Source organism: Phoca vitulina, unplaced genomic scaffold (genome assembly GCF_004348235.1).
Source record: "Phoca vitulina isolate PV1807 unplaced genomic scaffold, GSC_HSeal_1.0 scaffold8, whole genome shotgun sequence".
In the NCBI taxonomy this organism is placed as follows: domain Eukaryota; kingdom Metazoa; phylum Chordata; class Mammalia; order Carnivora; family Phocidae; genus Phoca; species Phoca vitulina.
Genome location: NW_022589711.1, coordinates 45,216,501 through 45,230,390, shown reverse-complemented (window position 1 = coordinate 45,230,390; position 13,890 = coordinate 45,216,501). Strand labels below are relative to the sequence as shown.

The following is a 13,890-nucleotide window of genomic DNA, read 5'->3' as shown; positions in this document are numbered from 1 at the left end:
CTTCTACTTTCTGTCTCCCTGAATTTGACTACTATGGGTACCATATGAGTGAGATCGTATAGTATTTGTCCTTTTGTGACAGGCTTATTTCACTTAGCAAATTGTATTCAATGTTCATCCATGTTGTAGCATGTGTCAGAATTCCCTTTTTAAGACTGATATTCCATTGCATGTATATACCACATTTTGTTTATGGATTCAACTGTTGATGAGCATTTAGGCCTTTTCCACCTTTAGGCTGTTGTGAATAATGCTCCTGTGAACACAGGTGTACATATATTCATTTGAGTCTCACTGATCTTAATAGCTTCAGCTCGTTACATTCTGCCCCTGTTTTGTGTCATTGGATAATTGCAAATCAGATAAGCTTGATCTCCAACTTTTACCCAAGTCCCTTGTTTTTGTTGTTGTTGTTTATTTAAGTAGGCTCCACGCCCAGCGTGGAACCCATTGTGGGGCTTGAACTCATGACCCTAAGATCAAGACCTGAGCTGAGATCAAGAGTTGGATGCTTAACTGACTGAGCCATCCAGGCGCCCCTTCCCAAGTCCCTTCTTTATAACAGTGTTGCATTTCCTATTGATCTGAAGATATCATTTTTATAAAATGGCCATTTCCCCCATTCTTTCTTTTTAAAATTATAACATGGTCTTCACAGCTGGGCTCTGGGAGCAGCTGCTTTCACAGATTCAGCCTGAGTCTAAGCTTGTTAGAGTTCTTTTGGATCAAGTCTTAACTTGCGTATGGGGGGAAATGAGTCAGATTAGGCTGGATCAGAGTGCAAGGTTTGAGGGGGGTTTGTTGTCTTTCTGAAGGCCACTTAAGACTACACAGAAACTAATATCAGGTATCAAAGGCAGGAACTTAATCTTGGGGTGACCTGATGAGAATTGAATTTGTTTGCTCCACAAACATTTATTGAGCTCCTACTTGTGAAATCCACAAAGTGCTTTTGGGAATCAGAAGATGAATAAAACACGTTCCCTGCTTTCAAGGTGATGAGAATGCAAAATATTGGAAGAACTTTCTATTGCAACCCAAAGATCTTTAAGTAAGGCTTCATCCCATAGCTGTAAAATATACCTCCTTAAGATGAAGAGGATTACAAAATACATCAAAAAGCAAAATGTGCTCTGAAATTATGTTTTAGTATAGCTGGGTTTTAAGCAAGGATTTGGGGACAGACTGAAAAATGGAACATAAAAGCTTCAGAGGTGTTTAGGTTTCACTATGGCTAATATAAGAGCACCAGGAAAACAAAAAGTACTCTTGCTCTTGACAATGTAAAATTCTTATTATTTTTAGGGATTAGTAACTATGCATTTATGAAATTCTTTGTCAGAACAATTTAGTTAATAGGTATGTAAATGACTAGTTATTTTATTGTGTAGGTGGATCGCTCCATGTACACTTTCTGAGGAAGAATATAAATGCTAAAAACTATTCACATTGCAAATGCAAAGACGAAAAGTTAAAGTTAGAATGCTGTACCTTTGTTGTATTAGGCGTTAGGAATGAGACAGAGAAGATCCATCTTGTCAAAATCTGTTCAGTTCACTCAGTGGAATTTCTTAGTCACATCCAACTCTAACTGCCTGTTTTGGATACAAGAAAACGTGAGTGAATTGGGTGCAAGGCAATTTCTTGTTACTGGTCTTCAAGCCTGGGCACAGGATCATTATAGACCTGGCTGGGGGGCTGGGGGGGGGGCACTGAAAGCAAATGCCAGGGCAGCAGAGATACATTTCCATGTGAGATTTGCAGTCCAAGGCATCTAGTGAGAATGGCCCCCAAAAACCACGGGGGTGGGGGCTGTTTTAAAGTTCACTGCATTTTCATCATGAAAGTAATTCAGAGGAAGTTGGAAATTCCAGAGCCCTTCTGGCTTTAGCCACCTCCTGTGGTCAGCATGGAAGCTTTTATCATTTTTAAGTTAAACCAGGCTACATCTGGGGGCAGAAGTCACCAGTGGGAGAGAGTAAATGGGCCCTGCCGTTCAGATGGTCTCTGGCTCTTCTTTCCTCACTTGAATTCATCCTACCCAGTGAATGAGCCTCATCTTCAGTTGTGTTTCAGTCACTACATTCCCCTTCTTTGAAATTTCCTCAGATTCTTAGTTGTCATGCAAATCAAATTAAAATTCTTATTAATGGACAGACCCCAAGCTTTCCACCAATTTGCCCTTCTACCTTCTTACCTAACTAGTCTTGGCTCCCACTACCATCAGTCCACATTCTCCACAGGAGGCCCACAGACAAAACTCACTCATCTGTGTTTTTTCCTGTGGCCTATAGCTCATGGAATTCCTGTTTCTGCCTCTCTTACTCATCAGTAAGCTGAGTTCTTCTCACTTGCCCCTAATCACTTGGCTCTACACAATTGCTGTCATAGGCATGTGTTCCTGGACGTGGCAAGCTCTTCCTGTCCTGTGGCCACTGATGACCAGCCCAGGGCTGTGTCCACTTGCTCAACCGCCCGGCTCTGCCAGGGAGCAGGGGGCTGGCGCTGCACACTGAGAGTGCTTCTTTGTTAAAATGTTTTATGTGTTTGCTTTTGCTCTTGTTTTCCTTTTCCTTCAGGTGCAGAGTGAAGACAGTGTCCTCCTGTTTGTTATTGCCTGGACAATCACAGAAATTATCCGTTACTCCTTTTATACTTTCAGTCTATTAAACCATCTGCCTTACCTCATCAAATGGGCCAGGTAAATTACATGGGATAAAGATTAACTTTTGAAATGACCCATCACTGTATTTGTCCTTTATTGCTAAATATTGCCTCCAAACTCCTAAAAATAAAGTTGTACAATGTCAACTGTATTTCAATTTTTTTTCTTTAATTGTATGAGACAAAAGAGTTGGGATTGGTGATGTGAGACCGGTCTGTGGATTTCATCAGGATAAGGGATGCTACTTAACTTTGATTAATAGAAACACTTTGACGTTTGATATACTTGTTATTTTTATTGGATTGATTATTTTCATTTAAATAATTCAATAGAAATTTGATGTCACATCCCTTTTTTGTTCCTATCAAATTTTACTGATGAGCTCCTGCCATTATGTTTTTTGGACCAAGTCCAGTTCTCCTAGTCTCAATTTTGGCAACAAGCTATGACTCTTAATTTTTAATTAATAACCAACATTACATGCAGTTTTATCTTGTTAGCAATTTTATTTTGCTTTGATAAGTTTTACCAGTAATATTTGTTATGAATTGGGGAAAAGGCTAACAGTTATCTGTTTATACGAACTAATTCATGAGATGGTTATGAGCAGTTTTCTGAGTTGGAGAGGATTATGGGGAGAGTGACAAAGCAAAAGGATCAAAATTGTCCTTGGGGCCCAAGTGCCTCATTTCCTAGAAGGAAAATGGTGGTTCCTAGACAACTTATGAGTTTAATGATTAAATTAGAGACATGAACCAATTGTTTCCAACATTTCAAGTGTGCAAACTCCTTTCTTTCTTTCTTTCTTTTTTTTCCCCCCAGTACACAGTTTTATTAGGAAAAGGGAAGAATGGGAAGAGATGGCAGTCACTAACTCACCAACCTGGGCAGGCATTGTGGGAGCTGTCTGCTCTGCTACAGGGAGAGTTGGATGGCCAAGCCCTGATCTTAATGGCTCTTTTGTCCATGGCTGTGCACGGCCTATGGAAGAATCTTCCCGTTCCACCGTCCTCTTTAGCATAGCTGAAGTTGGCAGCAGGGAACCCCACAAACACAGCTCCCGCTCTTTGTCACTGATTTCTCGGCACAACTTCTGCACCTGGAAGTTTGCTCGCTGTCAGCCACAAACAGCCAGAGCCTCTTTAAAATTTGAGCTGCTGGTTTCTTTAGCAATTCTTACCCCTCAGAATGATTTCCAGTTAGTTCCATAGGATGAACTTCTCTCTGAATTCTTTTTGAAACATAGAGAACTCCTTTTTGATGTGAAAAAAATGGTGTGGATTCTTCTGTGTGATAATCATTGTAGGGGTTTTTTATTATTGAAAAATTACACAATGACCAAAAGCTATTGTGAATTTTTTAAGGTTTTTAAAATTGGCATATATTTCATTTTTCACGATGATAATGTATAGACATTTGACTAATAACAGTATAAGCACACTGGATGTGCTGTTCTTTTCAGTCCACAGACCAGACGTGGTGTGCTTTGTAGGGATTCCTAGACACGTGCTCCAACATGTTCCCCCACCAACTCCCTGCAAACCCCCCAGCTCCACTCCCACCTCTGCCACAGGGCAGGACCCTTCTATAAACCATGACTCGGCACCCCTGCTTTACTAATGATTGGCATCATCATCATTATTTTAGGGAGTTGTATTGAATGTTGTTTATTTAGTTGGACCAAATTTTGAGGCCAACCAAACACATTTATTTTAGAACATTCAGAGACATACCTGCTATAGGCCCTTTTCAAAAACTGGCTGTAAAACCTGAATTTAAACAGTGGGTAAACGGGGGCGTCTGGCTGGCTCAGTCAGTAGAGCATGCGACTCTTGATCTCAGGGTCATGAGTTCAAGCCCCGCGTTGGACATGGAACCTACTTTAAAAAGAAACAACTAGTGGGTAAATAGGAAAATGTAGAAATCATAGCTTCCTAAAAGACCAGTACTGATTAGAGGGGTGGGAATGTATCTTTCTACTCATGCTGGCTTCAAGCCTCTTCATGAATATTTTGTTTTGTTTTAGGTACACACTTTTCATTGTGCTGTACCCAATGGGAGTGTCGGGAGAACTGCTCACAATATATGCTGCTTTGCCCTTCGTCCGACAGGCTGGCCTATACTCCATCAGTCTACCTAACAAATACAATTTCTCCTTTGACTATTATGCATTCCTAATTCTGATAATGATCTCCTACATTCCAAGTAAGTAAACAGTTATGCGTATATATATTTATGTTTTTAAAATTGGCTCTACAATACTTAGAGTCAAATGCCTTTGGATGTTTTTATACCATATCCAAGTAAATGTAAATCTAATTTATTAGGAATGCTTTGGTTTTTATTGAATGCTGTCTGTCAGAGGGAATTTTCTCTAGTAGTAATTGAATAAAGATGGACCCTTCTCAATACAGCTGCCAAAATGCAGCCCTTCTCAGTGTGTGGGTTTGAAACAGTGAATAGCAGGAAAGGTGAACTACCTATTGGGGGAATGTACTGAATGCAGAACAAAAAAGGCCATTAAAGACCTTACCTTGACTTTTTCTGTCTCTGGAGAACTGCTTGTTATGGTATTTGGAAAACATTGTAAAGAGGTATTTGCATTTTCATTAAATCAAAATAGACACTTCATTTTTAAGGAATCAGCAGCTAACTAGAAACAAGTAACAAAATAAAAATAGATTATTTTTTTCTATATTTCTTATTTTCTTGTTTGGAAATAAGCACTGAAATCATCTGAACAGGACATAATGTTCTCTTCAGAACAGTTTCCAGTTATTTTAATAGTACTGCTAAAGGTTTAAATTCAGATAATCAAAAGTGCCTATCAGCGTACTCAGTACCAAGGAGAAATGGCCATGTCTGAGGCTTCTGTGAAGTGAGTCCTGTTTGCTGAGGAAGAGTTGTTTAGTCCTTTTCTCAAATTCTGATATTCACTTAAAATCCTATGACTGATTTTCATGTATCCAAAAGGATTTTGTTTTACCCGAGGACGTAAGAAGTTAAGGTTTCTTCTCATTTAGCTATTTCTGTAGCCATTGTCACTGTGAATCTTATTTTGGTCTGTAAGATGCCATATTCTTCCCTAAACCTCAGGTTCAATTCAGACAGGAAGGTTGGATTTTTCTCCAGCCCACAGCATGAACTGAATGAATCATCGTAACAGTCGTAAGGGACATGTTTGTGTCCTTCTGTGGAAAATTGCATTTCATGCATTGTGAGAAAAAAAACTATATCCAGATTTCATATGACCGTTTATCTTGGAGAAATTCTTGGACAGCAGTTCTGCTTAATGATTCATTTTCCACTCTTTATTAATTATCAGGTCTTCCTCTTTGGTACTGGAACCATGGTGGCCAGAGGCCTTTTCTCTTAAATTGAAAAAGGTAGTTGATTTTCAAAGAAAACATAAATAGGGAAGAGTCTAAAAATTTAATAAAAATTAGCTTACAGTTGTTCATCTTTTTAGTTTTGTTCCCTTAGAGTTTCATTTTCCAGTGTCTAGAGCAACAATTCCTACTTGGAGTTTTGCCACACCCAGAGTAACACATATTATCCCAGTGGGCACCACAGGATTTATTAAAAATCAGCATAAGGGGGCACCTGGGTGGCTCAGTCAGTTAAGTATCTGACTTCAGCTCAGATCATGATCTCGGGGTCCTGGGATGGAGCCCCAAGTCAGACTTCCTGCTCAGCAGGGAGCCTGCTTCTCCCTCTCCCTCTGCCCTTCCCCCCTGTTTGAGCTCTGTTCCCCCCCCTTCTCTTCCTCTCAAATAAAATCTTTAATAAAATAAAATAAAATCAGCATAAGGTTTGAATAAGAGATAGATGCCAGATTGGATAACTGGAAAAGGAGCAGGGAGGGTGTGATGAAATCAAACCAATAGCAGGATGCTGCCACATTGACGGAAATCTGGGACCCCTACCTGAGAGTTGCTCTAAGATCTTAGTCTGCCAAAGAAGGAGGGTCCTCATTCCAGGAGCAGCTCTCCAGGACAGCCTCAGTCTCTCTGTACCTCCTCGTTTTTTTGTGCTCTGGTGGCCAGCCAGCGCCCAGCCTTTCGCCTCTGCCTCCTGACCCCTTGGTCTTGTTAGGGGGCCTGGGCAAGCACAGCAGCCCTCCCTAGGGATAGGATTCCTGAAGGAAAACAAACCCCATTCTGTGGGACTTTCCTTCTGGGCCTTCAGATGGAGAGAGAAGAGAAAACACAAAAAGAGTAGGGCGGGGCTCTCAACCCAAGTTGGCTTTCTTTACCTTGGTTCCTTCCCCTTCTTTGTTTCTCAGCCTCCTGTTGGTAAGAACTTGGGTGGTGAAAGTCTATATTATTTCTTTCTTAAGGTAGTTTAACTCCTATAGACCAAGAAAAAGGGTTGATTTCAAATAAAGATGAACAGATTTTCTCCCAATCCCTGACCCCGCACCCAGGCTCAAGATGACGGCCCAGACGGTATCTTCTGCTACAGATCATTTGTGCCTGCTGGCACTCATTATGCCTTTGGCCTGAGCCAGTTGTCCTGCATGTTTTTAGTTGTTTAGGTTGTTAATATTGAGACCAGTTTGTACAGTTCATTCCAGCCAGCAGCACATTTCCAACTTTCCAAAACTTTGTATTTATAAGAAGAAAATGCAGAGTTAAGAGGGGTTGCTGTTGACATCCAGTCTTCTTTACCAAATTTGGTTTTCTTTCTACAATGTAAGTTTCTTTTAATCTTCTTTAATGGGAAGTTGGTGATATACATGTATTATACAAAGTAACACCCTTTCATTGTTGTACATGTGGCTCAAATTGTGGCCCATGAGCCTCGGCCCCAGGATTTTCTCATATTGGGGTGCTGTGGAATCCCTTGCAAGGTGCTCCTTTCCCACTTTGCTGCAGCTGCAGTATGTACAGTCTCTCCAAACTCGGTAGACATCTAAGTCCTGTCTACATTTCCTGCCCCCCAAATTGGTAAAAGTTGGCTTTTACCACCCAATAGGAGTGGGGATTTAAAAAAAAAAAAAGGCTGAGAAATGAGAAACACTGGTGTTGGATGATGATACTGAGAAGCTGGGCGCTGTCCAGGTTGTCAGTAACCATAACCACACCTCAGATTTTTAGAGAGACCAAGAAGAAACTTGGCCCAGGCAGAGCATTTCCATTTGCTCTCAGCCTGCAACTTTTCCTCCGCCTAGAGGAACCCCTACCCCCACTGCAACACTCGCGTGCACAGTGACCATCTCCATTGCATGTGTCCTGGACTGGGAGAGCAGAAGGTAGAATTCAGAATAGCCTATTGTCAGGCTGAGATTGTCTTGGGGTTTTTCTTCATTGTCGTCTGTGGTTAAAAAGAGTAGCCATGCATCTGGAATTGTTTCAGCTGTTACAGTTGGGCCAGTCTAAACATGTGGGAAATTCAGATGGAGACAGTGTCACCCAAGTTCTGGTCACCAAGAAGTCATTACTAGAACTGTAGAGAACCTCCGGCCCAAGTGCCCCCATTCTCCTGGCCTCGCCCACACACATTCCTTTGCTTGGGCGCTGAGAAACCTCTGAAGTTGGAAAGAATTGAAAGAGCCATATCAGCCCTCCATTTCTGACCTCTGGCCTCCTGGTAGCCAGCAGGCCCTTGCCTGTGGGGATGAGGATACTCCACCATCTTACTTTAACTGCCACCAAGGGCCTGATGAATGGTTTCTAGGTCATCCTTCCTCAGACCCTCTGAACTAGCAGGGAAGCTTTAGCCACCCCTGCAACCGGTGGAAAAGTCCTTAGTGTACTTTGCCACAAATTTTCCCTTTAGTAAAGCATATCTATAGAAATATGACTGGCCCCACATTTTTAAATGATTGCAATTAGCATTCCTTATGGTTTAATTATATCTTTACTTCCAGTTTTTAGATTATAGAGCTTGTCAAATTTTCTGGCTTTCATACCAGAATAGTTCTCTCCCCTGTTGAATTCTATGCACAAGCTGGGTCTTTTCTCTGAATAACTTCCTGCCTACAAATAGCGAGTGGACTGGATGGCAGCCCTGTTCAGCGTCGGAGCCTCCTCTGAAGTTTATCAGATCTGTGTGCACACACCCACTGATGTCTTGGAGTACTTTGGGAGGATCATTTGAAATTTGGCCAACTTGGAACCCATTTAAAAAGGAAGAGACTGTTGAGGTGCCTGGGTGGCTCAGTCAGTTAGGCGTCCGACTCTAGATTTAGGCTCAGGTCTTGATCCTCAGGGTCGTGGGTTTGTGGGTTTTAAAAAAAAAAAGAAAAAGAAAAAGAAACTGTCAGGGGAATCGTAGAAATCACCTCCCCAGAAATACAGGTTACATTCCACAAAATGGAGATTGGAGCCGTTGAGAAGGGGAAGGAAGGAAGGAAGGATAGTGTACATTTAAACCAACTCACTGGGGTTCTTACGTAGTTGTTGAACCCCCAGTTCACAGTAGCCTGGTGAAGGCAAGTAGCTTCAGCTGGCTTTTCCCAGCAGGAATCCTTTAGACATTTGGGGTAGGACATTCTTAGTTGTGGGGGACCGTCACACATTGCAGATTTTGGCATTCCTGCTTCGTGTGCTGAATGCCAGTAACCTCCCTCCTGCAAATCTACCCCCCTCCCCCCAGCTTCCAAATACTCCCAGGGAGGTGGTACCACCCAGTTTCTTTAGAACCAGTACTTTGTAAAGTAACCTATGAAATGACCACGAATAGGGGCGCCCGGGTGGCTCATTCAGTTAAGCGGTGCAGCTCAGGTCATGATCTCAGGATTGTGAGATGGAGCGGCACTTAGGCTCCATGCTGAGCATAGAGTCTGCCTCAGATTCTCTCTCCCTCTCCCCCCTCCCCCTGCTTGCTTGCGCCCACACTTGCTCTTTCTCTAAAATAAATAAATCTTTAAGGGAAAAAAAAAAAAAATGACCAAGAACAGAATCTCTAGTGCCTAAGATATTAGCTTACTTTTCATAAGGACTTTCTACAGCCAAACTTGGCTTCTTCATGTTCAGATAAAATGTCATGGCCCTCTTCCCCCTCCTCAGTCTTCCCCTTCAAAGAACAACCTTTCTCGGGAAATGCTTTTGGGAGATCCCCTCAGGTGACAGAAGGGACTAGATTGAGTGTCAGGAGCCCAGAGCCTGGTCCTGATTGTCAGGAATTTGCTGCGAAATCCCAGGCAAGTCACCTACCCTCCCTGGGGCTTGAACTCCTCCTCTGTAAACAGGAATAATAAGTCCCTCACTAGAATTCACCTAATGGTAACATCAGAGAATAAATGTGAAGATACTACGAGGGAGGGTAGAGTGTTATTTGGCGGCTTTGTGGCATCTCGATGGGTAATGATAGTGATGGTACTATGTGTCACTCCAGTCCGGACCACCCTTCCCCTTCAGCTAAAGCAGGAAAAGGTAAGTCCCTGTGCATTTTTCCTCCCCTTACCCAAGCCCACCGTGTTCCCTTCCTTGGTTGCTGGATGAGAAAGTGAGTCAAAGAGGACCCCAAGTCCATGTGCTTTAAAGAGAACATACAGTTTTAAATGATCTAGCTCCTTAACCAGTTCTTTCTTTTCTTTCAGTTTTTCCCCAGTTATACTTCCACATGATACACCAGAGAAGAAAGGTCCTTTCTCATACTGAAGAACACAAGAAATTTGAATAGCTCCTGCTTCCTGCACACCCCCAAAAAACAAACTTTTCAATGACAAAAAAATGCTGCAGACTTTTTGAGTTCCCAATACGTTTCATAGAAAATAAGTAAGAACTATTTTTAAAATATTAAAAAAATAAAACAAAAACCCAAATCCAGTGTCACAGAGGCCTGGGATTTTATTTAAAACAACAGCAACAACAAACAACAACAACAAAAACTATTACATAAAACATCCTGGCTGGTCCATTTCAGCATGCTCTTTCAACCAGAAGTTCCCAGTATCTATGATGGCGCTGGAAAGGGATTTGGTGTTTTATATCCTCCTGTTTCCTTCATGTATCTGATAAGTAAAGATCTGTAATACTAAATACTTGAGAGTTACAGTCTGAGTAAGGAAGTTGTACCAGCTGAATGCCCAGCTTGCAGTAAGAGTTCTGTTCCAGTCTGCAGTGTTTTGCATTCCCTTTTCAAAGTGCTTGACTGCATGCTGGAAACTGTATTTTTGAAGCGGCAAACTTTGTTCTCTGGAATGTTACGAAGTTATGGCTGGGATCTGTCTCCCCCCTGTCTAATGAATGAATTATACCATGTATATGTCCGTGAAGCTTTGGGGTAGTACCTGTAATCTGAAAACAGCTAGAACCCTTTTGTTTGTTTTCAGTGGAGTCATTACAGCCTGCCGCTAAGAAACGTGCTTGGATTTAGTAAGTATGTGTACATCGTAGAGAACCTATCTTATCTAGGGCTCAGCCTCAATCATATTTTAACACAGTGACAGTTCTCAGAAAGGGAAAGCTCAATCGCCAGTAAATGACAAGTACCTTTCACGGTGTCATTCTCAGAACACTTCTGAGTAATGTATTTACCCATAGCTATTCTCACTTTTGGACCCAAAGCCAGGCTAGTCACGTAAGGGTTAGAGAATCTGTAATTGTGAAAGCACATGGAAGATGTTACTCTAGAAATGTAGACCTGAAGAACATTTAGGAATAGGTTTCTATACCCTTATTACTTTATTTTTAAATTTCCTTCAACTCTTCAGTTAGGATCCTTTTCCTAATTACGGTCCTGTGTAATCCCCACCACGCTGTAAGTCCAGAGGTGGTGAAGTGCTCCAGTTGGGCAGACATGAGCTAAAAGCAGTTCCCTCTCCCGTGTGTGGGAGCGGCCTAGAAATACTTTGGTCATGTGGACCGTGTCTAATTGCCGTCATGTTTTCATACCATTTAATTGCTGAACTGTGCATTTAAGACTCTTGAAGAAAGGGTTGATGAAAATGTAAAGCCCAAGTTCAGATGTGCATTAAATTTTAAACACAGAATGTTCTTTGTGGATTCTTTTCTCCCCTTTTTCTTTTTAAATCGTTGATCTTTAAAATTTTAAAGGCCTAGTTACTAGCTTACTGAGTAGTTATTTAAAATATAATTGCTAATATCAGAAGAGTGTCATAATGGAAAACTCATTTTTTAAATTATTTTCATAGAAGCCTGATAATGAAGATGAAAATGAGAAGAAAGTATGGAGCCTAAAAAAAAAAAGAAAGTATGGAGCCTAAAATTTAATGCAGGCAGATGTGTAATAAAATTGTTTTTGAATTGAACATTAAAATTCTGCTTCTTTAAGTCAGCAGTCTTAACTTGGGCATGTTGAGACTAGAATCTGTTCTTGTACTTCATAAACTAAATATAGAGGAAAGATTATTTTTCATGGTTTTTTTTCTTTTTCCAAAATGTATTTCTGCTGTAAAATAGAAACAATTTGAGTTATATTAGTCTTAATTACTTAGTTTGGGTAAGATTTTTTTCAGTCGTTTCTGGAATAGTTATAGAAGATGGGGTGAAAAATATAGGTTTTCCAGGATCGCTGGATTGGGGGTTTTATTCGGGTCTCTCTGTTATAATTTGTCACTATTTATGAAAAATAGTCTGTCACAAACAGTGGTGTTGCATCAAATTGAGCTTTGGCAGCAAGAACACAGCAAGCAACTTCCTCCTCAGAAAGGGTCTCCACCCCACTATGTATTTTTGTCCATCGACATTTAAGATGCTCATGGCAGATAACTAAGGCATGCACTCGGCCATGTCCTTCATTCACCTCTCTCGGTAACTGGTTGCTTTATCTCTGACACGAATTAATTTCTCCTTTGAAGTGATGGTGTTCTTCTATGAATTGGAGAACATCTAACCCCACCAACTGTCACATCTTATAAAGTGTGAATGAGGAAGGCGGTGTTTGGTGGGTATTTTGTCAGACTTCTCATTTTCATTTTAGGACATAGTCAAAGGCATCATCTGCCCCGCTGCCCGCCTGGTTGGGTGTTTCAGATTCCTCCCTTCGGGACCACCTTCCAGCAGAGAATTCTTTGAGGTACGCAGTAGTGCTTTGTAGACACAAGCTGCTAATCTGCATCTTGCTGTGTTCTGTTTGCTTAGGTTGGGATCACTCATTTAACACATACCATTATCAAAGGCACCAGGGAGAGTTAGTCATGGAATAAAGCACTGTCCTTCCAGATAAAATCCGTTCCTCTGGAGTGAACTTCCCACAGAAAGGGTTTAGAAGAACTAGAGGTAAAGAGGCATATGAAGATGGTGTCCTCATCTCTACTGGTTTGTTTGGATTATTCATTTATAACAAAAGATCGGCACTGATGTGGTACAACCTGCAAATTACTTTCAGTTCGGAGTTTCTAGATAAAACATTATAAAACATCAAAATCAGTACATACTGCTCCTTTGAAATTTGGGTAAAAAATTATACAACCATATATATAGTCCATTTTTGTATTTTTTCTATGTTGTGAAAACCAAAATTGTAATTTTATAAGTCTTTGATTCACTAAAATTATATAATTTAAATGTATTTTTTGTATATTTAGAAATAAGGAGTTCCAAGGCTATGCCTCACTTTCTATGCATGCATTTGAAGCTGTTTTTACCTGATAATGTTAATGTAGTAATAAGTTGTATTCATAAAATACTGATCTGTGTTGCATTTCAAAATAAACTGGTGTGTGCTCTGCCTGGATTTGAAATACCAGTGAGTCTAGTGATTTTTCACATTAAGTTGGCCTGAACGTAGTGTTATAGGAATATGGAGGAGTTTCAGTTTTGTCATGGATTCCAGTTCTTTCTTTCATAGGTTTAAAATCTATTTCTGCTATTCGTAATGCACTTACACAGGAGAAATAGACAGATTATATTAAGAGGTTTCCAAAAAGTCGTTCTTCCTGCCAGTCAGTCTTCAAGCTTACCAGGCCCCTCTCAGCCTGGCCACAGAGGGACAAGAGGGATTACTCATGTAAGCGACCAGGAAATCCCAGAAAGTCGGTAAACGATTGAGGATCCTTGTCTTACAATGTTTGGGGTTTTGTTTTGGTTTTTTTTTTTTACAATGTTTTTTTAATCTAACTTTTGTAATATAAGAGGGGAACTGTTGTTGCCTGGCAATGTTCATCTTATATTAAAACAAGATGTGGTCAAGTATCTCCTGAAAATGCCTCCAAATACAGAGCAATCCTAGGAACCGCTTTACCCGCTCTCAAGTTCCCAGTAGGCGGTGGTGGGAGGGACACGGGCAGGATACACCCCGCTCGGCCACTTCCG

At 40.9% G+C, this 13,890-nt stretch overlaps 1 protein-coding gene across 1 annotated transcript in view; it reads left to right on the top strand.

Moving 5' to 3' along the window:
- Window positions 1-13,319, top strand: part of HACD2 (3-hydroxyacyl-CoA dehydratase 2) — a 125,088-nt gene extending 111,769 nt beyond the window's left edge. The window contains exons 5-7 of the mRNA XM_032406710.1: window positions 2,580-2,701; window positions 4,692-4,870; window positions 10,212-13,319. Of these exons, the coding sequence (XP_032262601.1) occupies window positions 2,580-2,701; window positions 4,692-4,870; window positions 10,212-10,294 (384 nt within the window). The 3' untranslated portion in view covers window positions 10,295-13,319. The remainder of the gene's footprint in view (window positions 1-2,579; window positions 2,702-4,691; window positions 4,871-10,211) is intronic.
- The last annotated feature ends 571 nt before the right edge of the window (window positions 13,320-13,890 follow it).